General features: G+C 41.7%; 1 protein-coding gene across 3 annotated transcripts in view; it reads left to right on the forward strand.

The window, feature by feature from the left end:
- The first annotated feature begins 297 nt into the window (after positions 1–297).
- Positions 298–22,362, forward strand: part of LOC115168404 (fibulin-2) — a 72,060-nt gene continuing 49,995 nt past the window's right edge. The window contains exons 1-4 of one of the 3 annotated variants that reach the window (XM_029723648.1): positions 299–734; positions 7,590–8,454; positions 8,491–9,211; positions 22,158–22,272. In XM_029723648.1, coding sequence (XP_029579508.1) covers positions 7,720–8,454; positions 8,491–9,211; positions 22,158–22,272 — 1,571 coding nt within the window. In that variant the 5' untranslated portion in view covers positions 299–734; positions 7,590–7,719. Of the gene's footprint in view, positions 735–7,589; positions 9,212–22,157; positions 22,273–22,362 lie in introns of all 3 variants that reach the window. The other 2 variants (XM_029723650.1, XM_029723647.1) reach the window with 2 other exon arrangements.

Consider the following 22,362-nt stretch of genomic DNA (forward strand, 5'->3'; position numbering starts at 1 on the left):
ACGCTTCAGTCACGTGCCTGTCTTTTAGCGGGAGAGCAGTTTACCCACTCCATTGAATTACAGAAACTGATTGTCGTTAAACAGTTTACACACAGACGGCTATCTTAAATCTCTGGGCCTAAAACATGAAACACCGCATGGATCATGTGATATTTTCTTATTGAGTGAGAAGATTTGCAGGAGAATTTGATTATTGTGTGTGACTTGTAGCCTTTTTAGCCTATCCTTTATCCTTTTCAAGGTAATCAAATGGGCAAAATATGGCCATAATAGTTATTGAGCTCCACAATCTATTTTTGGTTGATTCAGCTGGAATTATAAGAGCTACACAAAAATGTCTCAATAATTAAAATATAAATTGCGCCAGGAAAAATGACTGCATTCATCAGTAAACACAAGTGCAATGGCTAATATTGGAATATGACAGCAAGCAGCCCATTTCAGTAAAGTAAAAGAGCAACGAGATGCAAGGAGTAGGGGATTGGAATTCGTTCAAGCGTGAATCAGTAGAGTAATAAACTAGAGGCGCGAAGTTATTCCAGACTTCTAATTTTCCAAAGTATTAGGAGAGCAAAGAAAGTTTTGTTCCGCCCTTTCCTCTCTCCCTTCGCAGAGAGCGCTTGCACATCCCCCTTCTCTTTAGAACGCGCACAACTAACTTTGGGGACAACCGCTGGCCAGTAGATAATACAGGATAGTCTACCCGTCGCACAGTGACAGAACTGAGACGCAAGGTAAATATACACTTTTCAATCACTGCCTTTGTACACATCATTGTGAAAATATGTTTATGTGCTAACCTTATTTAAGAGACTGCTTGAGATTCTTTCCATGATGTAAAACATGTAAGAAGTATGGTGTTTTCCCACATTTGTGCCCATCAGTTGTGTGCATGGCTTGGCATGACAGCATGTCACTGACTTGAACAGATTTCTCAGGCTATATTTTAGTTCCTTTCTCCAAATAACTAAGATATCAGCATTTGAATAATATATTAAGTTATGCCTATTTCACACTTATTTGTTAAAACACAGAGAAAATGGGTTTAAATCATGTTTCCAATATAAAATAATGCAGTATTCTCTTCAATTATCCCTGAAGTTTAATACTTATATCAATGTGTATGGAATGACAAAGTGTAAACAGTAATATTTGTTAAAAGTGATTTGGATTTATTTGAATTTGTGCACCTTATCACCCCTCAGGCTACTGACTTAATCACATTCAAGACATTCTTATGCAAAGTATACCAGATAACTTCAGTCTCTTTAAATCTTTACAACAGTCAGAAAATACAGTATTTCAAAACCCTAAGACTAACCACAAACAGTACTGTTGAGAACTTTTCCTGATATTCATTATCATGTTAAATGTTTTCTGTGTCCAGGCAAGAGCTGTGGTTGACAAAAGCTGGAGAGTGGGATGAGCAATCCAAGCCCACAACCATTGTTTTCAGAAGCTTTGGACATTGTGTGAACAGACTGAAAAACGTACAATGTACTTTGTTTCATTGAAACAATTGAGTATTATCTATGTAAGCAAAGATACAGTGGCCAGATGTATCTTCTATTCACTTTAGCTTCTTATCACAGATTCTGATAGTGGTTGTGCGTGACATATTTATACAATCAGTTTTATTTTCCCAGACAGACTTTCTATTTCTTTTTTGAATCTCACTCTAAGATGTGGCAGACATAGGAACAATCATGCCAATTGTCTTCACATGCCATGTGCTGAATTAAACATAATTAAAACACCAAACCAGTGGGGCACATGCCAGTCAAGACTGTGAGACCTGAAATGATTCCTTACCCGCTGCGTACAAAGCCATCATTGATTGTCTAAGTGGTGCATTAGTCTGTGCTGCAGTCCTTCTCATTCTGTGGTCTGGTATGATGAAGAGAGAGAAGTAGCCCCAGATGTGAGAGAGGTAGCCAGAACCAATGTTTTACTTTCAATTGGATGTCTGATGGCTCTCAAAAGCTTTGAATTTGAAAAAACGTTGAATTTGGAAAAGGAGATTGTAATATTTCATTTTGAAAACCTCTGCACTTGGCTGTGACTGCTATAACCTGTTCACTGTGCGCTTGGTTGAGTTTGACACTGAGGGGTTGTGTTAGTGTATGATGATAGAATCCTCACTGAAGGGAAGGCTGTGCATGGTCCCTTATATAATCAGCAATGAAGGAGGAATTTGCTCCTAGATAATAGGATGCCTCAACACAGAGCAGCACACTTTGGCATACTTACAGTCCATAACACTATATAGGTTGATAAACTCAACATTCTTATTCAAATATATTTAAACATAATAATATAATATGTCAGGAGCATAGTATTTTAGAATATGTTGATATAGAAAACATTGACTGTATGCAGTTATGAGTTGCTTTGAGAGTTTAAAGACGTGTCAGGGCAGGTTTCTCCATACAACCAATGTACACACGAGCGTGTCTATTGAGTAAAATATACCATGTCAACACGGGGGGATTTTTGCCCTCCCAAACTGCTCCACCACATGTTGGAATCTATGCACCAGCAAGCTGTTTCTTAGCACTAAGGGGGCACTATGTGTGTCTTTTGAGTCTAACTAACACTGTTAATATTCCTCAACTGAGTGTTAAGCTCAGTGTTAAAGATTTCTAAAATGTCAGGAGTAGATCGAATATCGGTTTTTATACACAGAATGTTTCACTTACAACAGGAATGTATTTTGGAAAATAACTTGTGAAATCATAAAACAGATTTCTTTGCTTGAAATGTCACAGTGTCTCTTATAACTGGACCAAGCACACGAGCAGTGGAGGAAAACAGGAAAAGTGAAATAGAAAGCACTTAGTTTTCAATAATATGTTCTCTGATTTGAAGTCACATCAATGACTTGGATGACACACGAGTATAGAATTGTCTGAATAACCAATCTGAATATGGATAACTGCAAAGATTGTTCAGTGCAATAGTGTAAGAAATTCATCTTATCAAGAACTTCCACACTTCCCACGTTCTGAATTGCAGATTTGGAAGCGATCGGGCACTATCAACCACATTACAAGCCTACTACTGTATTGGTGTTAGACCAGTGGTTCCCAAACTTTTTATAGTCCCATACCCCTTCAAACATTCAACCTCCAGCTGCGTACCCCCTCTAGCACCAGGGTCAGCGCACTCTCAAATGTTGTTTTTTGCCATCATTGTAAGCCTGCCACACACACACTATACGATACATTGACAGTGAGGGAAAAAAGTATTTGATCCCCTGTGGATTTTGTACGTTTGCCCACTGACAAAGAAATGATCAGTCTATAATTTTAATGGTAGGTTTATTTGGACAGTGAGAGACAGAATAAGAACAAAACAAATCCAGAAAAACGCATGTCAAAAATGTTATAAATTGATTTGCATTTTAACGAGGGAAATAAGTACTTGACCCCTCCGCAAAACATGACTTAGTACTTGGTGGCAAAACCCTTTTTGGCAATCACAGAGGTCAGACGTTTCTTGTAGTTGGCCACCAGGTTTGCACACATCTCAGGAGGGATTTTGTCCCACTCCTCTTTGCAGATCTTCTCCAAGTCATTAAGGTTTCGAGGCTGACGTTTGGCAACTCGAACCTTCAGCTCCCTCCACAGATTTTCTATGGGATTAAGGTCTGGAGACTGGCTAGGCCACTCCAGGACCTTAATGTGCTTCTTCTTGAGCCACTCCTTTGTTGCCTTAGCCGTGTGTTTTGGGTCATTGTCATGCTGGAATACCCATCCACGACCCATATTCAATGCCCTGGCCCAAGATTTGACGGTACATGACCCCGTCCATCGTCCCTTTGATGCGGTGAATTGTCCTGTCCCCTTAGCAGAAAAACACCCCCAAAGCATAATGTTTCCACCTCCATGTTTGACGGTGGGGATGGTGTTCTTGGGGTCATAGGCAGCATTCCTCCTCCTACAAACACGGCGAGTTGAGTTGATGCCAAAGAGCTCCATTTTGGTCTCATCTGACCACAACACTTTCACCCAGTTGTCCTCTGAATCATTCAGATGTTCATTGGCAAACTTCAGACAGGCATGTATATGTGCTTTCTTGAGCAGGGGGACCTTGTGGGCGCTGCAGGATTTCAGTCCTTCACGGCGTAGTGTGTTACCAATTCTTTTCTTGGTGACTATGGTCCCAGCTGCCTTGAGATCATTGACAAGATCCTCCCGTGTAGTTCTGGGCTGATTCCTCACCGTTCTCATGATCATTGCAATTCCACTAGGTGAGATCTTGCATGGAGCCCCAGGCCGAGGGAGATTGACAATTCTTTTGTGTTTCTTCCATTTGCGAATAATCGCACCAACTGTTGTCACCTTCTCACCAAGCTGCTTGGCGATGGTCTTGTAGCCCATTCCAGCCTTGTGTAGGTCTACAATCTTGTCCCAGACATCCTTGGAGAGCTCTTTGGTCTTGGCCATGGTGGAGAGTTTGGAATCTGATTGATTGATTGCTTCTCCCTTTAAGAGTGTGCTCCTAATCTCAGCTTGTTACCTGTATAAAAGACACCTGGGAGCCAGAAATCTTTCTGATTGAGAGGGGGTCAAATACTTATTTCCCTCATTAAAATGCAAATCAATTTATAACATTTTTGACATGCGTTTTTCTGGATTTTTTTGTTGTTATTCTGTCTCTCACTGTTCAAATAAACCTACCATTAAAATGATAGACTGATAATTTCTTTGTCAGTGGGCAAACGTACAAAATCAGCAGGGGATCAAATACTTTTTTCCCTCACTGTATTAAACTGAAGAATGAGTGTGTGTTTTTTCCAACCTGGCTCGTGGGAAGTGACAAATGACTCTTATAGGACCAGGGCACAAATAATAATATAATAATCAATAATTTTGCTCTGTATTTAACCATCTTACATATAAAACCTTATTTGTTCATCGAAAATTGTGATTAACTCACCACAGGTTAATGATAAGGGTATGCTTGAAAGGATGCACATACAGTAACTCTGCAATGTTGGGTTGTATTGGGTTGTCTTAAATCATTTTCCACACACAGTCTGTGCCTGTATTTCATTTTCATTCTAGTGAGGGCCGAGAATCCACTCTCACGTAGGTATGTGGTTGCAAAGGGCATCAGTGTCTTAACAGCGCAGCCCAATCCAGAAATATGGCAGAGGTTTCTGATTTAAATTCAATTTTCACAGAACTGCTTGTTGCAATTTCGATGAGGCTCTCTTGTTCAGATATTGGTAAGTCGACTGGAGGCAGGGTATGAAAGGGATAACGAATCCAGTTGTTTGTGTCATCCGTTTCGGGAAAGTACCTGAGTAATTGCGCACCCAACTCACTCAGGTGCTTCGCTATATCGCATTTTACATTGTCCGTAAGCTTGAGTTCATTTGCAAACAAAAAATCATACAACGATGGAAAGACCTGTGTGTTGTCCTTGTTAATGCAGACAGAGAAGAGCTCCAACTTCTTAATCATAGCCTCAATTTTGTCCCAAACATTGAATATAGTTGTGGAGAGTCCCTGTAATCCTATATTCAAATCATTCAGGCAAGACAAAACATCACCCAGATAGCCAGTCGTGTGAGAAACTTGTCATCATGTAAGCGTTCAGACAAGTGAAAATGATGGTCAGTAAAGAAAACTTTAAGCTCGTCTTTCAATTAAAAAAGACGTGTCAATACTTTGTCCCTTTATAACCAGCGCACTTCTGTATGTAAAAGCGTTACATGGTCGCTGCCCATATCATTGCATAGTGCAGAAAATACACAAGAGTTCAGGGGCCTTGCTTGAACAAGGTTAACCATTTTCACTGCAGTGTCCAAAACGTCTTTCAAGCTGTCAGGCATTCTCTTGGCAACAAGAGCCTCTCGGTGGATGCTGCAGTGTACCCAATTGGCGTCGGTAGCAGCTGCACTAGCGTTACCACTCCACTATGTCTCCAAGTCATGGCTTTTGCGCTATCAGTACAGATACCAACACATCTTGCTCAAAAAACTCCTGTGGCTTATTTTTCAAATTGGCATGTTTTGTTTCTAAATGTCTGCGCAAGAGGGAAGGTTTCATTGAGTTGTGAGATAGTACTTTTGCACATATAACACACTGTTGCTGAGGAAAGGCACTACTCCCAATATAAGTGAACCCCAAATCAATGTAGTTCTCATCATATTTGCGCCTCTTCGATGGTCCAACGTCCTTGTCTGTTGTTCGGTGCTTTCCCGGGTAAGGGGGCAGTAGCTCTTAGCTGCATCAGATTCACAACTGTCAGTGTCCATGCTAGCTGGGCTAACAACAAATGTAGAATTACTGATGCTAGCATTGGATGTGTTCGTGGAAGCAGAACAACTTGTGTCGTCGACGGGTGCAGGTGTAGTACTGCTGGTAGTAGCAGTACTACCAGTAGAGCTGGTATGTGTCTCTATGGACCTTACTTTTTTCAACCATTTATCAATTTTTCGAGCAAACTGAATAAGCAGCAGCTCGTTTGGCTACATACGGACCGTTAGTGGAATTCCCGCGAGAGAGTAACGGTTAATGTGATTGGATGTTCATTATTTGACTAGGCTACCTGTGTTTGACATTGTGTTGTTATTTTGCTGAACACTAGATGGTTTCATTTTATTTTTGGCAGTGAAACGAGGCTACTCAGGTGAGAAAAAAACCTCACCCAAATGTATAGCCCCGTTGGAAAATATAAATGGACAGAATCTTTTATTTTATTTTGTGTAAAAATAATTTAAAAAAATGTGAATCACATTTTCATTTGGCGTACCCCTGACGGCATTGTGGGTGCCCCAGTTTGGGAATAGCTGTGTTAGAGGATTAGCTTAGCTCTCTGTTTATTATTGTATCTGTTGAAGTTGTTCATGCTCTGTCAGGTGCAGTACTGTAGGTGGAGTACTTTCATCTGTTAATGTTCCTAACAACTTGTTACTGTACCTCAACAATACCCTCTTCATCTTAAAGAAACGTAACTTTGTAAAGCATTTTACAAGGCAATATTAAATTAAGTTGATATTGTTGCTGATAAACAATCTTCTGCTCCAAGCACTCTGTCAACTGTTTATGTGTGGGCCTCCAATTGTATTGTATTGTTTTGGAAGGTTGTGTTATTTCAGCCTTGCTTTTCTAACTGTGGAAAGTTTGTCTAGGGTTGTCCATATTTCCCCCCAACCCTATCCGGCGTTACCTGTAGCCAAATGTCCATGCCAATGTAATGTAAACCACATCATGCATCCACAGCTGTGCTGTGACCCAAGAGAGTGGGCATGGAAAAACATACATTAGCTCAATGGTCAATTTTAGTCTAGGCATAATGACAGTAATGTTAGCTAGTTTAAACACACTGGTGGGACCTAGTTCAAATGAAATGAAATAGAAGTTTGACACGTACACAGGTTACAGCAGCTGTAAACAGTGCAGCAAAATGCTTACCTGCAGCTTCCTCAACAATGCAGTTCAAATACCAATACCAATAATATCAAAAGTCAATCAAAAACAACAAGTAGAAGGAACAGACAACTCGGTGATTACCTTATGGTTCTGTCACTACAGTAACATAACAGAACAGATGTTATGCCTCTTTCATTCTCACAGGTTGAAGGAGGCCATTTGAAATCGGACCTTCAACATCATTCTCACTCTTGTTCGACTGCAGAGGACTGGGTACAATTGTCATCAACAAATTCAATTTTCAATATTTGTTCTTGGGGGACTTTTATGCAAAATGAACCAGAAGAATGTGATGCTGTTTCAATGTGTGCTCCTGTTGTGGCTGGGCACCTGTCTAAGCCAAAGGGACTGTACAAGCGTGGATTGTCCAGTGTTGGACAACTGCATTGAGGAGGTTTTGGAGAAGGGAGCTTGCTGTGCCACCTGTGTTAAAATAGGATGCTCATGTGAAGGTTACCAGTACTATGACTGCATCCATGCAGGATTCCGGAATGGTAAAGTTCCAGAGGGAGAATCTTACTTTGTGGATTTCGGAAGCACAGAATGTTCTTGTCCACAGGGAGGCGGGAGGATCGGGTGCCATTTCATCCCGTGTCCCGAGATCCCTCCCAACTGCATCGCTGTTGCGGAACCCGCGGATGGATGTCAGCAGTGTGAGCGCATTGGCTGTATCCATATTAACCAGAAATACGAGGCAGGTCACTCCTTCCAGATGGACCCTTGTCAGGTGTGTCACTGTCCTAATGATGGCGGGAGCCTGATGTGTTCCCCTATCCCTGACTGTGACTCGGGTAACGTTAAGAAGCCCATGATAGCAACAACCACACAGAACAACGACCCTCCGAGAGACCTCAGCAAACTGAATGATAACAAACAGACAAGCCCGCTAGACCCATTCGCAACCGCTAACACCCTACCTCTTTACAAAGAGGAGCCATCCGTCCTGGATGAAGATGAGGATTATGACTACACACTGCCTGACCCCACATCTACCACTCCACAAGACCTGGTCCAGCCAACAGAATCTACCACTCCACAAGACCTGGTCCAGCCAACAGAATCTACCACTCCACAAGACCTGGTCCAGCCAACAGAATCTACCACTCCACAAGACCTGGTCCAGCCAACAGAATCTACCACAGTGTCACCATCCTATGCTGAGACAAGCTCTTCTCCTTATGAGATTTTGAATGACCTGAGGCAGGAGCTGAGAGAGAGACTAGGAACATACGATCAGGAGCGAACAGAGGAGGCGACCGTTACTGAGGATCCACATCACATAGATCAGACCACCTCAATGGCCCAGGGTGAGTCAACAACATCAACAACTAAACAGGAAGTGACCTCAGAGAGCCAAAGGCGTCAACAGGAGGTTGTTGACCGGGACAACAGGCATCACAGAGACAGTGACAGAATGATGAAGAGTGACAGTTTGGAGGACGGCACACCAACTGTCCGTAGTGACAAGGGAGTGAGACACACTGGCCTCCACGAACAAAGAGACAGCCAAAGCAGTCACCACCATAATGGCAGTCCTTTATCCCAAAGTCATGGAAGGCACCTTGAGGAGCAGCGTGAGGAGCAGCGTGAGCAGCCCATAATGCCCCAGAGTAAACCTGACCAGGAGTCTTCATTCCCCACAGAGAAGTTCAGCCCGACCAGCAGAGCTCCTGTCACGAGGGAGGAGGGAGACCAGCTGGCCAGGAGACAGCCCCACACCCTCTTCAACTACCAGGGCCCAAACGAACAGCCTGGAAACACTGAGGGTAAGTCAACAACACTAATATGGCCACTGTGCTTTTTTTCTAGTTGATATTGAACCTGTCCACAGTCTAATACAATAAGGTACTGCCGATATGTTTCTATTCATTTTCTATAATTACTTTATTTAACGTGAGTAAATCGCATACAATGACCTTTGAGACCTAGTGAAAGGCACTATACATGACAGCAGTTCTTGTATATGCAATTTGTTAATTCATTAAAAGATAGGAACTACATTCATCAAATGAAATGGTTTGTGCCTGTGACAACAGTAGCCCAGTGTTAGAGCCTCAGATGATTTACTGTCCTATTTCTCTTACATCCTGTGTTCAACGTAGGAATTCTTAATCAGTCTATAGTAGCTACTACTGTAGCTGGCGCTGGGTCCAGGAAATGCTAGGGTTCATGGAAAGCATATGGTCCCTAGACAGTGAGTCTTCAACTTTCCTACTCACAACAGGGGTTGGAGATAACTATGCTTGTCTTTTTTTATTTATTTTTTTACTCATTTTAGTTAGGCATTTTATCAAATGGAAATTCCTTAGGATAACCTCTCAATAAAGGACTACAATGGAGGCATTTGGAGAATTCAAGGATGTTTCCATGTTTTCTTTCATTCAAACCCAAAGTGACAGATTGATACAGTATTGTGACATTTCCGTATCTTCCTTGTGACGTCTACATCAGTGCCTTCCATCCTTCCAGGAGCCTCCTGAACACCGCTTAGCTTCTGTAGCAGTGTCACTCATGTACCATCATCAGTAAGCTCTCAGAGCTAGCAGGCCTCCCCAGGGCATAAATACTGTACAAGAGCAGCTTCTGAGATGGACAGCAGATGATGAAGACATTAGTTAAATGTCTGGAGGATGGGTTAAGAGGGTACAGTGTTCATAGAGAATACCTATCTCTGCTTTCAACTTGAGGTCTTCTCGTCTGTGACACATTCATAGGTAGTAGCTGTGATTGTGTATGCCCTCTAAATGGTCGCTGTGTGGGGCCTCCAATATGTTGGAAAGTCTTCTCATCAAACCAGGTTTCACCCTGAGAGAAAAACCCCTCAATCAGATCATGAGATTCCTAAAGGGTTTATGGGTTTACCTTTCATAATGTTTACAGTAATAAAGTGATTTGAACTGAATAAACTCCATGGGATTTCATCATCACCGCCACTGTACAGCTACTGAATTACGAACTAGGTCAGAGTTATGGGAGTTCGGACTCTTGTACTATACTGTAAGTAGGTATCGTGTAACAAACAGTCATCTGTGGATTTTCCCAGCCTCGGCAAGACATCCTGCTTTGCTACACAATCACTGTTCAGACCTGTTGGTATTTTTCTCTGCTTTCAGCATAGGAATGTATAGTATGTATTAGCTGTATGGGGTGTTTCTTTGGGAGTTAGCACAAGAGATACCTGTCACATACATTCCATGCGGAGAGGCTAGATTCTACGAGTCACGGATAGAGTCTGGACTCACGAGAGCGAAGAAAGAAATATGTCAGTTCTTGTCTTCCTCAGTGGCGTTGGTGTTTACAATTCACACAATTTATTTACAAAGGCAAGGCGAAGGTCTGGTCAACTTCTCCAGTATGCCTTATGCCTGCCTGTGAGTAAATATCCCCCGGCCTGCCTTGGCTGCAGTGCAACACGTAGGTTTGTCTTGACAGATGCCCTCAACTGTTTTTCACGCTGCATATCAGAATATTAGGATATCATCCAAAAATTAAATGGTAGATTACTGTTGCTTCACGGTAGGTTGACAGAGAGTCTGAGTTCATTCACATCCATGCTTGTCAAACACACCCTTAGTATCTCTGCCCTGTTCGGAGCAGCGACATAGAGATGACTGGCCTGGCTACTGTCCAGCCCCCGGGTCAAACTGTAATTGTTAAGCAGGGCCGGACTACCGCATTCGGGGCCTTGTGGCCCCTTCCTCCAGGGGGGCCCCAACCCATTTTTTTTGTTGCAGTTTTAAAGAGAATTTCCTGATATTCTACACATTTTGCCATGATGCTGAGAGAAAATGTTGCAGTTTTAAAGCTAATTTACTGCCATTCTATACATTTTGCCATTTCTTATGACGTGTTCATATGCTTGACCACCAGGGTGCCACCAACCCCCCTCCCCCCAGAAAAAGTATTCGGGCCCCATGGAGGTTGGGGGCCCCGGAGCACATGCCCTGCTTGCCTGGCCCTGTTGTTACTGTAAGGGTCAGAGGTCATGGTCACTGGGTGAAGGGAAAGCGGTTCCAGCATGGTGACATCCTTAAGGACAGGAAGAGACTCAGTTGACAAGGCCCTGAATAATGCCTGTTATCAACCCCCTTTAGGGCAGCATGCCAGAGTCTTTGGGAGAGGAAAGGAGAAAGCATCGACTACAAAAACACAACTATTTTTCACTACACATAAAACCGGCCTAGTTTCTATTGAAGTAAAAAATATATATATATATATTTTAGAGTCAATAACTACCCTGCTCCGTCTGGAGTCTGGGCTGCTACCCTCCCTCTACCAGTTACAAGTTGTGGGGGTTTCTTGGCACTCCGAGGCTGTCATGGCCGTGTTGGTGTAGGATTTCACAGGGGGTTGTACCTGAAAAGGGCATAATACACATGTGATGAATGAGACCTCTGTTGTGGCCTGATTGCCAGGCGCTACTCGCTGGTCCCTCATGAGCCACTGTGATTACGCTTCTCCCATGAGGCACTGGGCCTCCCAATCCAACCATTAATCACTGGAGCTCCGCTAGACTTTCACACTCTTCTCCTGCTCATCAAGAAACTTACTTAGCCTACTCAACCAAGCTGAAGCCATTTTGGGATCGATTTGTTAAACAGGCATAGGAAAATGTAAGGCGTGTACAAAACGTTCAAGTTATTTTGGACTTTTGTCCAAAACTCAATTTTCAGTAGCCACTATGCTGTACTTTGTGCCCTCATTATTTGTGTCAGGGATATAGCAAGGAGGACATTTGTATCATTGCCGCTCACAACACCTACTGTTGCATCCAGGGCCGGATTAAGAAATCATAGGCCCCAGGACTTTGTTTTTTTATACAGGCCCCGCCCATCCCCACTTCCCGGCACACCATCATTTTCTGTAAACAAATCCGTGCACCAAAATGCAATTCGATGTGTGATAAATTTACTGTTGAAGAAAAAGCCGCTTTATAATAAAGCCATAATAACATTTGCAATGTACAGTTGAGCAGAGGCGTTTTTAGGATTTCCACACATGGGGAACATGTTAGCAATTCTACTTAAATTTACATGATAGAACACATTAGCTGAATCTTTTTTAATACTATATAAATTACCAAAATGAGTGGCTACACTAACAATCTGAGATCAACAGGTCTTGAATTCAAACAAACAATAGCCAAGGTCACTGAAACGTCACGCAGATTGAACAATATTAAGAGGCAATGTAAGTGCTGTTATTGTGAAGTGGAAAAGTCTAGGAGCAATGATGGCTCAGCTGTGAAGTGGTAGGCTACAGAAGCTCACGGAACGGGACTGCTGAGTACTGAAGCGCGTAGCTCGTAAAAATGGTATGTCCTCAGTTGCAACACTCACTACCGAGTTCCAAACTGCCTCTGAAAGCAACGTCAGCAAAATAACTGTTCATCGGGAGCTTCATGAAATGGGTTTCCATGGCTGAGCAGCCGCACAAGCCTAAGATTATCATGCGCAATGCCAATCATCGGCTGGAGTGGTGTAAAGCTTGTCGCCATTGGACTCTGGAGCAGTGGAAACACGTTCTCTGGAGTGATGAATCACGCTTCACCATCTGGCAGACTGACAGATGAATCTGGGTTTGGCAGATGCCAGGAAAATGCTATCTGCCCGAATGCATAGTGCCAACTGTAAAGTTTGGTGGAGGAGGAAAAATGGTCTGGTGCATTTTGTCATGGTTCCGGCTAGGCCCTGTAGTTTCAGTGAAGGGAGATCTGAACGCTACAGCATACAATGACATTCTAAACAATTCTGTGCTTCCAACTTTGTGGCAACAGTTTGGGTAGGCCCTTTCCTGTTTCAGCATGACTATGCCCTGTGCACCAAGCAAGGTCCATACAGAAATTGTTTGTCAAGATTGGTGTGGAAGAACTTGACTGGCCTGCACAGAGCCCTGACCTCAACCCCATCAATCACCTTTGGGATGAATTGGAACGCCGACTGCGAGCCAGGCCTAACCGCCCAACATCAGTGCCCTAATGCTCTTGTGGCTGAATGGAAGCAAGTCCCTGCAGCAATGTTCTAACATCTAGTGGAAAGACCAGCTCCATATTAATGATTTTGGAATGAGATGTTTGACGAGCAGGTGTCCACATACTTTTTGTCATGTAGTGTTTATTATCGGCTACTAAACACAATTTCCAATAGCACACTGACTCATCTAATGATGAAGATGAAGCCACAGGCTTCTTCCCACCAGTCTTGGCAATAGCATTATCTCAAGATGAGCTACTTATAAAAACTGCTGCTGTTTGCAAAACAATGTATAGTTGTTGAGAAAAATAGTTACTGTTGGTTCCACAGATAGATTAGTCTTCTCTTTCCAGAAGTAGGCATTTGCTTTCCAAACTTTACATTTTTCCCGCAATAGTTGTCACGTCCTGACCAGTAATAGGGGTTATTTGTATTGTAGTTTGGTCAGGACGTGGCAGAGGGTATTTGTTTTATGTGGTTCGGGGTGGTGGTTTGTTTAGAAGGGTGTTTGATTTATTATTTCCGGGTTTTGGGTTATGTTCTATGTTTTTTGTATTTCTATGTTCTCTCTAGTTTAGTATTTCTATGTCTAGGTAATTGGGTGTTGGACTCTCAATTGGAGGCAGGTGTTTTAGTTGCCTCTGATTGAGAGTCCTATATATAGGTTTGTGTTTTGTGGGAGATTGTTTCTGTGTATAGCTTCAAGCCTGACAGGACTGTTATTCGGCGGTGTTTCTTTTTGTGTACGTGTTTATTTTTGGTTCACCTTCTTTGCCAACTAAATAAAAAAGAAGATGAGTGCACATAATCCCGCTGCGTCTTGGTCCGCTTTATCCGACGACAACCGTTACAATAGTATTTTGAAATTTGCAAAAGACAGACAGACAGCTGCAACCAACCATGGAAATATAATCCATAGATGGCCGTTCCCATTAAAGTCAGGACTAGCAGCCATTGATATTGTACCTATGATTTTAATCTTCAAATTGCCAGGGTAAGAGGTTCCAAAACCCTTCTATCAATTATGTCTATAGCCACAACACAACAAGTTGTATATTTGGCTAGCATGCTGGCCAAATAGCAGCCTTTTCTGACTATAGGCAACCGGTAACTGCCAAAATAAAGGAAACACTTGAGTAAATGAGGGATACAAATAATATGTCATGGTGTGGGGTGCATTTTTCCTGTCATGGTCTAGGTCCACTTGTAGAATCTTTGACAAGGATCATTAAAGCTGTTCTGGCAGCTCGTAGTGGCCAAACACCCTTTTAAGACACTATGTTGGTGTTTCCTTTATTTTTGCAGTTACCTGTGTACGCTTGTGATAAAATTTTATCCACAGTATTTTTTTTAAACTATTGATCCTCTGTTGCTAAATTATGCTCCCTGGTGTATTTTCAACATTGAGAGTGGGTTCCTGTGGTTGGATAAAATAATATTAAAATTACAGATTTTTTTATTTTATTTGCTTTGTCTCTTGGGCCCCCTATAGGCTTGGGTCCGGCCCCTGTCTCACACAATTGACCAGTCACATGTATTTGTTATGCAGTTACCCAATCAAGGCAGGGCCCCCCAATTACCCACATGTGCCCCCTACCTTTTCTCCTCCCCCAATCTGACGATTAGCTGAGCGGCAGTAAGCAGCAGCAGTCTGTCTACATTCATTGAGAGCGGGCTCCTGAATCCTCCTGTGGTTGGTGGTTGCAGTAAAACATTTTTTTATATATATTACATATATAATATATACTGTATGTATTTATTTATTTATTTTCTCCATAAAAAATAAAGAAAATGCTGCCTCTTGGGGCCCCAATGGGCTTGGGCCTGGGCCCAGTGGCTTCAGCCCCGGTAAGCTCCTGCATTAATCTGTCCCTGGTAGCATCTGGGAGTGAACTAGGCAGATATGTAATTTTAGTACTGATGAAAAGGAGTGTGAATTCCAGACCTGGCCACATCAGGGTTCATCTTTACCGCTACTTTGAGGGAAGCGCTTGGAGGTGGTTGATCCTCATGCCAATCTACTGTAGGGGGCTTTCCAGGACATTTCCAGGAAGGCTTATCTCACAATTGCATGTCTTTACCGTAAAAGGGCAAACGGATCCACAAAACCACTCAGAATTGAAAATACGAACCCGACAAAGCCATATGCAGGAAACCAGATCGTCAACAAGACCTAGAAATAACATGAAATTGGTGATAAATACAACTGAATAACAGCTCTGCCACTTGTATCCATCTGCATTAATGTAATTGCAATTATGGTTACGTAAGGCCAACGGCTTGGAGCTATTTTCAGCATACTATAAATCTGTTCTCATGGTTAAAGATTAGATGATATGCTTTATTATTCTTCTTTGATGTGATTTGACCTGGCAGTCAAACATTTGCAATGGGCCAAATAAGATTAGGGGTTCACCTGTGTGACCACAAATCAAATCGTTATTTGTCACATGCGCTGAATACAACAGTGAAATGCTCACTTACAAGCCCTTAACCAACAATGCAATTTTAAGAATATTTTTTTTTAATAGAAATATAACAAATAATTAAGGACAGATCCCGGAAATGCAACCCTCTTTAGTGTGTGTGTGTGTGTGTGTGTGTGTTTATATTTGGTGAGGTTATTGCCGTATAACTCTATTGGATTAGGTTTTTTAATACTTAATCATCAATATTCAAAGGGTCTTGACAGTGGAACCAGAGCCTGTTAGAATAAGGCAATAATGAAAAGGAAAAGCTAACACCTTTTGGAAACAACAACCGTTCTTTCTATACAGTAATGTTCCTGTCTGAATGGCTGCATATAAATGAGACTGTTTTAACTGCAGTTTGCAAATTCAACCATGCTGAGCAATTGGGCAATTTTTCCCCCCCGTGGTATCTGATGTTGCAAAATGCAAAATCTGGATTTGGATGGATGTGCCAAGGCATGGAATTAAACAATATCCTGTCCTTTGGCTTGTGAAAACAGGCTGTGATATATTACCCATAGAACACCAACAGGAAATGGCTCCACACGTTGGAGTAAATGAGAGGTCTGGCGAGGGTGTGTTGCATCTAACCATAACTCTACATGTAGGGAAATAATCACATTCAAGAGCTCTATCCTTGAAATGCAGATGGATTTTAGTCTGTTTGAATGTCAATCAAAATCAAATGAGTTGTATTAATATGCATTTTTCACAGACATATTTTCAGAATGCTTAGCAAAACAGTGGAAAGGAACGAACAACCAGACCTAAACTAACTATTTATACTGTAACATTGATCCTGTCAATGATGTGGATCATTCAGATCACCGGAGCCAATCAGGAGTCGGGACGAGGCGATGGGACATTTCAGTGTGTGTCTGTGCCTCGTACTGGTCTGGTCATCCATCCAACACCACCAAAGACAGTGGGGTCTGGATGGCCCTCAGGGCTCCCAACCGCAAACCACAGCCCAGTCAAGAGTTCAGACTCCAGAGAGACTGATGGATCACATGTCCATCTGTTCTACTATCACTACTATCAGTCTCAGTCACTATCAGGGTGATCAGGATAAAAAGCTGTCGATACGCTGTCTTCTTCAACATGCTTCAGCCGGCCATGGAAAGGAAGTCATGCTGATGGGGGAAACACCCTCCCTGTTAAGTCATAGACAGCTGGGGCGTTCCACCAATTGAGTACCTTTTGGGTATTGTAACTTGTTAAAAGTTTTATTTCACTACATTTTTATAAAAGACTAACTTTTGGTGTATGGCTAATTACTTCCCACTCATCTCCCCTGTAACTATTCTCCAGGTCGTTGCTGTAACTGAAAATGTGTTCTCAGTCAATGTACCTGATAAAATAAGGGTAAAATAAAAACGAATTATAAACTGTACAGCAGCACCGGCCACCAATTTATGGCACAAGGATGGAGACATGTCGGGATGGGAGCTGCTCCCCTCTTGTTTTCAATACTCTCAAAGGATGGTGGTGGTGGTGGGCTACAGTGCTGTGTGTGCATGATATTACTGCAACTTAACAGGCTGACAAACAGATGTAATGACAGGCCAAGAAGAGAGAGATGTACCTAGAACCACCTATCAAGGCCACCTCCACAACTTTCCCCCTCACATGATAAATCAGCCATGGGGGTGATTACACACCTGAATGGAACATATTTGCTTTAGTCTCCTAATTAGAGAGATGCAGCATATTCATGGGCTGAGCTTAGACATGGTTCCGCTACTCCAGGTAATTGTTTCAAGGCTGTAAAGTGGCTGTTTCAGTCTAAATGTTTGACCTTTATCTGCAGGGTCTCTTTTCAGAGCCTTTTTGATGTTGTTAACTCAAAAGGCCTCAATTCAATCAAACCTGCATTGTGGTATTTTCAAAGTAGCTCTTTTCCCCATTTAAAAAACCCCAACTTAGAATGGTCTTGGGTTCTGTAAAAACTCACATATTTCATAATAAGAAGTATGTGTTTCTGGGCAGACATTTGTAAACTAAGACCTTGCACAAATATTGCTTTGGCATGTTCAACTGAATTCCAGTCCAACTGCAAATAATATCTTACCTTCTTAATGAGCACATGGGACCATTCTGTACTACGTTTTATGATTGCTATACTGATTCCAGCTGGAGAAAAAAATGAGTAGGATGCAAATGAAACAGATGACTGATGAAGCTCTCTGTCTTATAATAATAACAAATTCACGCAGGTTCAAAGAACATTGTCAGAGAGCGCGAATGGGGACAGATATTTCTGCATCAAAGAGGCCTTGCCTCCTCTGAGGTTCCCTATCTTTTCATTTCTAAACCTATAAATGATTCACTGCTGTGCAGAGCATTCTCCACTGGAAATAACAGCTTGGTGCTCACATGAAAAGGCATGTCAAGGAGAGTGGGCCAAACAAAGGAAAGTGAATCACTAAGAAAAGTTGGGGAAGTGAATTAATGACGAGAGAATTAATGACCAGTTAACATAAGCTCCTTCAAACAAATACTTATTTTTTGCATATGTATTATACTATGCAAATTTGACATTATTTATCCTTTCTGGCTGTTTCTTTAACTGGACTCATGCTTTAGTTGATTTTGTAGACTGTGGAGTTTAATCATGATATTGGGTAAAGATCTCCACTTAGCACTTTTCTCTGTACCGCCTCCAGCTGCTCTCCTATTAAATCAAATGCTATATTTTAATCAGCCTACATAATAATTGACAAATTAAAGTTATAAAAGGTATACAAATGAGTTTTTACAGTCTGCTGATTTAGAAACAGTGCAGCTGGAATGCCCACAAACATAAAACAGTTTTAGAACAATGTCCCAGTTTTGTGTTTCACAAGGGTAAACCCTTCAATAATATCATAACAGTCTTAAGATATTATGTCGTTTTATGAAATGTCATCTGTCAAAACCATTGTGATGCACAAAAGAGGCTTGAGTTAACGCTGCTATTTAATTTAACTGTCATTTGACCAATGTTGTCCCCAAGGTGGTACGGATTACTTGAACATTTTAATTTATTACAGATTACATGACAATAAAACATGATTAGTAACAAAATCCATAGAATTACTCAAAATGAATAATGATTCATTTTGCGTAATTATAACTTTTGGATTACTTCCTTGGTTAGATGGCATCTGCCTGCCTCCTCAATTGATTCTGCAGACCGATCAGTTCCCTCTGACTCTGTCCACCCAACCCCCCCAGCATCCTTAGGCAAGAGCTGGCTCAAATTCCTGCTGCATCTTCTTGATGACATGGCATCACTGCTAAAAGGTCAGCTTCACTATGAAGTTACAGGGAAAGCTTTCCCAACAGTCGTTCTTTGATTGTGAAATTATAGGCCTATTACACCCAGCCACCAAGCAGATTGTGGCCAGTAAAAGAGGAAATGGTCATTTGAGTGTCTGACCCACCATTACCTTGGGCTCCCGAGTGGCACAGCGGTCTAAGGTACTGCATCTCAGTGCTAGAGGCATCACTACAGACCTGGTTAGATTCCAGGCTGTATCACAACTGGCCGTGATTGGGAGACCCATAGGGCGGTGTACAATTGGCCCAGCATCGTCTGGGGTAGGATGTCATTGTAAATAAAAATGTGTTCTTAACTGACTTGCCTAGTTAAATAAAGGTACAAATAAAAAATAAAAGTATACCATAACAGGTTGGTATGATAAAGATGTCAATAGACAGATGTAATGGATCTAGGAGAAATCAGATGATTTGTTATCCCAGTGCTTGGGAAGTGAACAGGGTGGAGCTGTGTTGACACAAAGATCATGATGTTTTTTTTTTTTTTTTTTACAAATCCTGACGTAAAAAAAGTTTCTGTGGAAAGCCACCAACGAGAAAAAATGTGGCCGTTTTGGAGATTTCAAACAGATTACAACAGAAGGGAAAGCTTTAATTCCCACTGAAAACAGTGTGGCTCAGCAAGCTTTAAAACAGGTTCCAAAATAGTATGTGTTTAAGGCAACCATTTGCAGCCCACATCTTGATATTAGAAAAATACATCTAAAATGTAATCAGATGTTTTTAAGAATATAACTGTAATTTAAGTAATCCAGTCAAATTACAGATACTTTATTTTTGTAATCTGATTACGTAATCCCTGGTACTAATTTACTAGTGAACCCTGGTTGTCCCATGACAATATAAACTATCTCATGAGAGACATGGTCCAAGATGGTTGTAGCAGAGGACTTGGCAGCCTAGTTGGGAAGGAGCAGTGACAGAACGCGCAGTCATAAATCAACACCTATCAATAGGCAGCAGTGGTAATACATTTCACAGGCAATAATATTGCACACTACAAATATGAATGGCCAGTACTTAACGCTGAAAATCCATAAAGACATCATTTACATTAATATTAGAAACATTCAAAAACATTACTGAAATGGGATAAACCAAATAACGAGAGGCGCCAGCTCACAACCTGTGGCTAAAAGGTGAATTTGACTGGCGTGCGCACCTCACAGAGACAATTTAGAGGTGGTGAGTAGATTAGAGCAGGTTGGCGATAGAACAAAATCTATAATAAAACTAGTCCTGCCCGACTATATTGCTGACGCATGCCAGATCTTACAATGCCTGGATAGGTATTTTACCTGTGTTATAGCAATCTGGTACCTGAATACACAGTTGACCACGTGGCATGCAACCATTGGTTGATGCAATGCAACGCCTGAGAAGGGGAACACGACCAAACATTTCTTAATAAATTACGTGATTATCTGTCTCTGGCATTCTTTTATTATGCAAAACTAGGGCTGTCAGAGTTAATAATTTAACTCGAGTTAACTTTTTGTAATTTTGTGCACCTTTTTTTATGGTGTGATTCATCACATTGTCTGAAAGTGTTTAAAATAACTGGAAAACATCCATTATACATCATATTATGCTATGTCAAAACAAGTTGACTTTGAGGTTAAAGAAAGTGTGCTTTATCAATTTACCTGATTTTGCTAACTGTTAGTTTGGACACAATCAAGACATCAACATGCAATGTATTTTGTATAAAACAATCTTAATTCTGAATTTGAGATTAATCCTAAAAAATATTTATCGCTTGACATCCCTATGCAAAAAAACGATGTATTGATGGGACTAGCGATAGCATAGGCCTTGGTAAGCAAACATGTTTCATTAGCAACAAACTTAGTAGCAAACGAGGAGTTCATGTGGGAGAAATGGCACATTATAGATTGACCTAATTATACCAACCAGAGAAATACAGTATTGTAGGCTACAGGCCTACCTTTTCAGCTGGAATGGCTACACTGGGAAACATATCTTTGACCTAGAGGGTTAGGTTCAGTCTGTCCAAATGTCACAGAGTTAAGAACGTACCGTAAACTCACTCCATAGCTAGCTTGAAATGGCTCGGATTGCGCCATCCAATCGGTACGTTTTCGGTGGCCCAACCCTTTGGAATCTTGTCAAGGACAGCAGTCACATGTGTTGCAAAGCAGAAGGTCATTGGTTCAAGCCCAGTATGAGGCAGTTGCACAGTGGACTGTTAGCAGCAAACTGTTAGCAGCAAACTGTTAGCAGCAAACTAAGCCCTGTTACACAAAGAACTACAGTACAGGAAACACCAATCAGCATTGGAATGCACTGATCTGGAGTCATCATGATCATTGGGCAGGCTCTAAATGAGATTATTCTTTTTTTCCCCCTGTCTGTTCCTAGTGCTGGATGGGGTGATAGTGTGTTGTCTGAACACTGATTAGCCTTCAAGCTAAGATTTTGTATACATTGGCTCTGAAGTGTACTTTATAGAGTCTAAGGTTTCACAGTGCTCCCTGCCAGGGAAACAGAGAGAGGGAGACGGAGGTGGAAAATAATAAAATAATTTGTTCCTCATGCTGCTGAATGTGAATTCAGTCTATTCACCAAAGCACATTCAGAGCAAAGTCAATCACTCTAACAGACACGTGGAACAGTAACAGTCAAGCTGGGATGCAGACACACTCTCAGTAAACTGCCTCAGATTTATGTATCTTTGGATATTGCATAGACTACAATGTTACACATTAAATCCTTACTTCCATAAAGGACTGAGTGAGATGTATTGCGTGAATGATAGTCTGAGAGTTTGAGATTGTCCTCTCCAATGGTGATCTCTCCTTCATTCTATTTAGTTAGCCACTTTTCTTTTTTCATTTCATGTGTTCCCTCAAAAAAATTGAACTAAAACCCCATCTGTCTGTTGGTGTATTTGTTTTGTGTGTGTGTGTGTGTGTGTGTTTCTGTAGTTTCTTCCAAGGAGTTGGTGGAGACCTGCTGTGGGACAGGGGAGAAGTGGGCCTCAGCCAATGGCCACTGCAGCAACATGGAGCTCCCCAGAGAGGACAGACACTCCATCTGTCGGTACGCCCATGGAGACACACTAAACACAAGTTTTAGGAAGCCCCATTTTTCTGTAGAAATTTCTCATTGGTAGGGACCAGAGTTTTCCCT

The sequence above is a fragment of the Salmo trutta genome, chromosome 30 (assembly GCF_901001165.1).
Source record: "Salmo trutta chromosome 30, fSalTru1.1, whole genome shotgun sequence".
In the NCBI taxonomy this organism is placed as follows: domain Eukaryota; kingdom Metazoa; phylum Chordata; class Actinopteri; order Salmoniformes; family Salmonidae; genus Salmo; species Salmo trutta.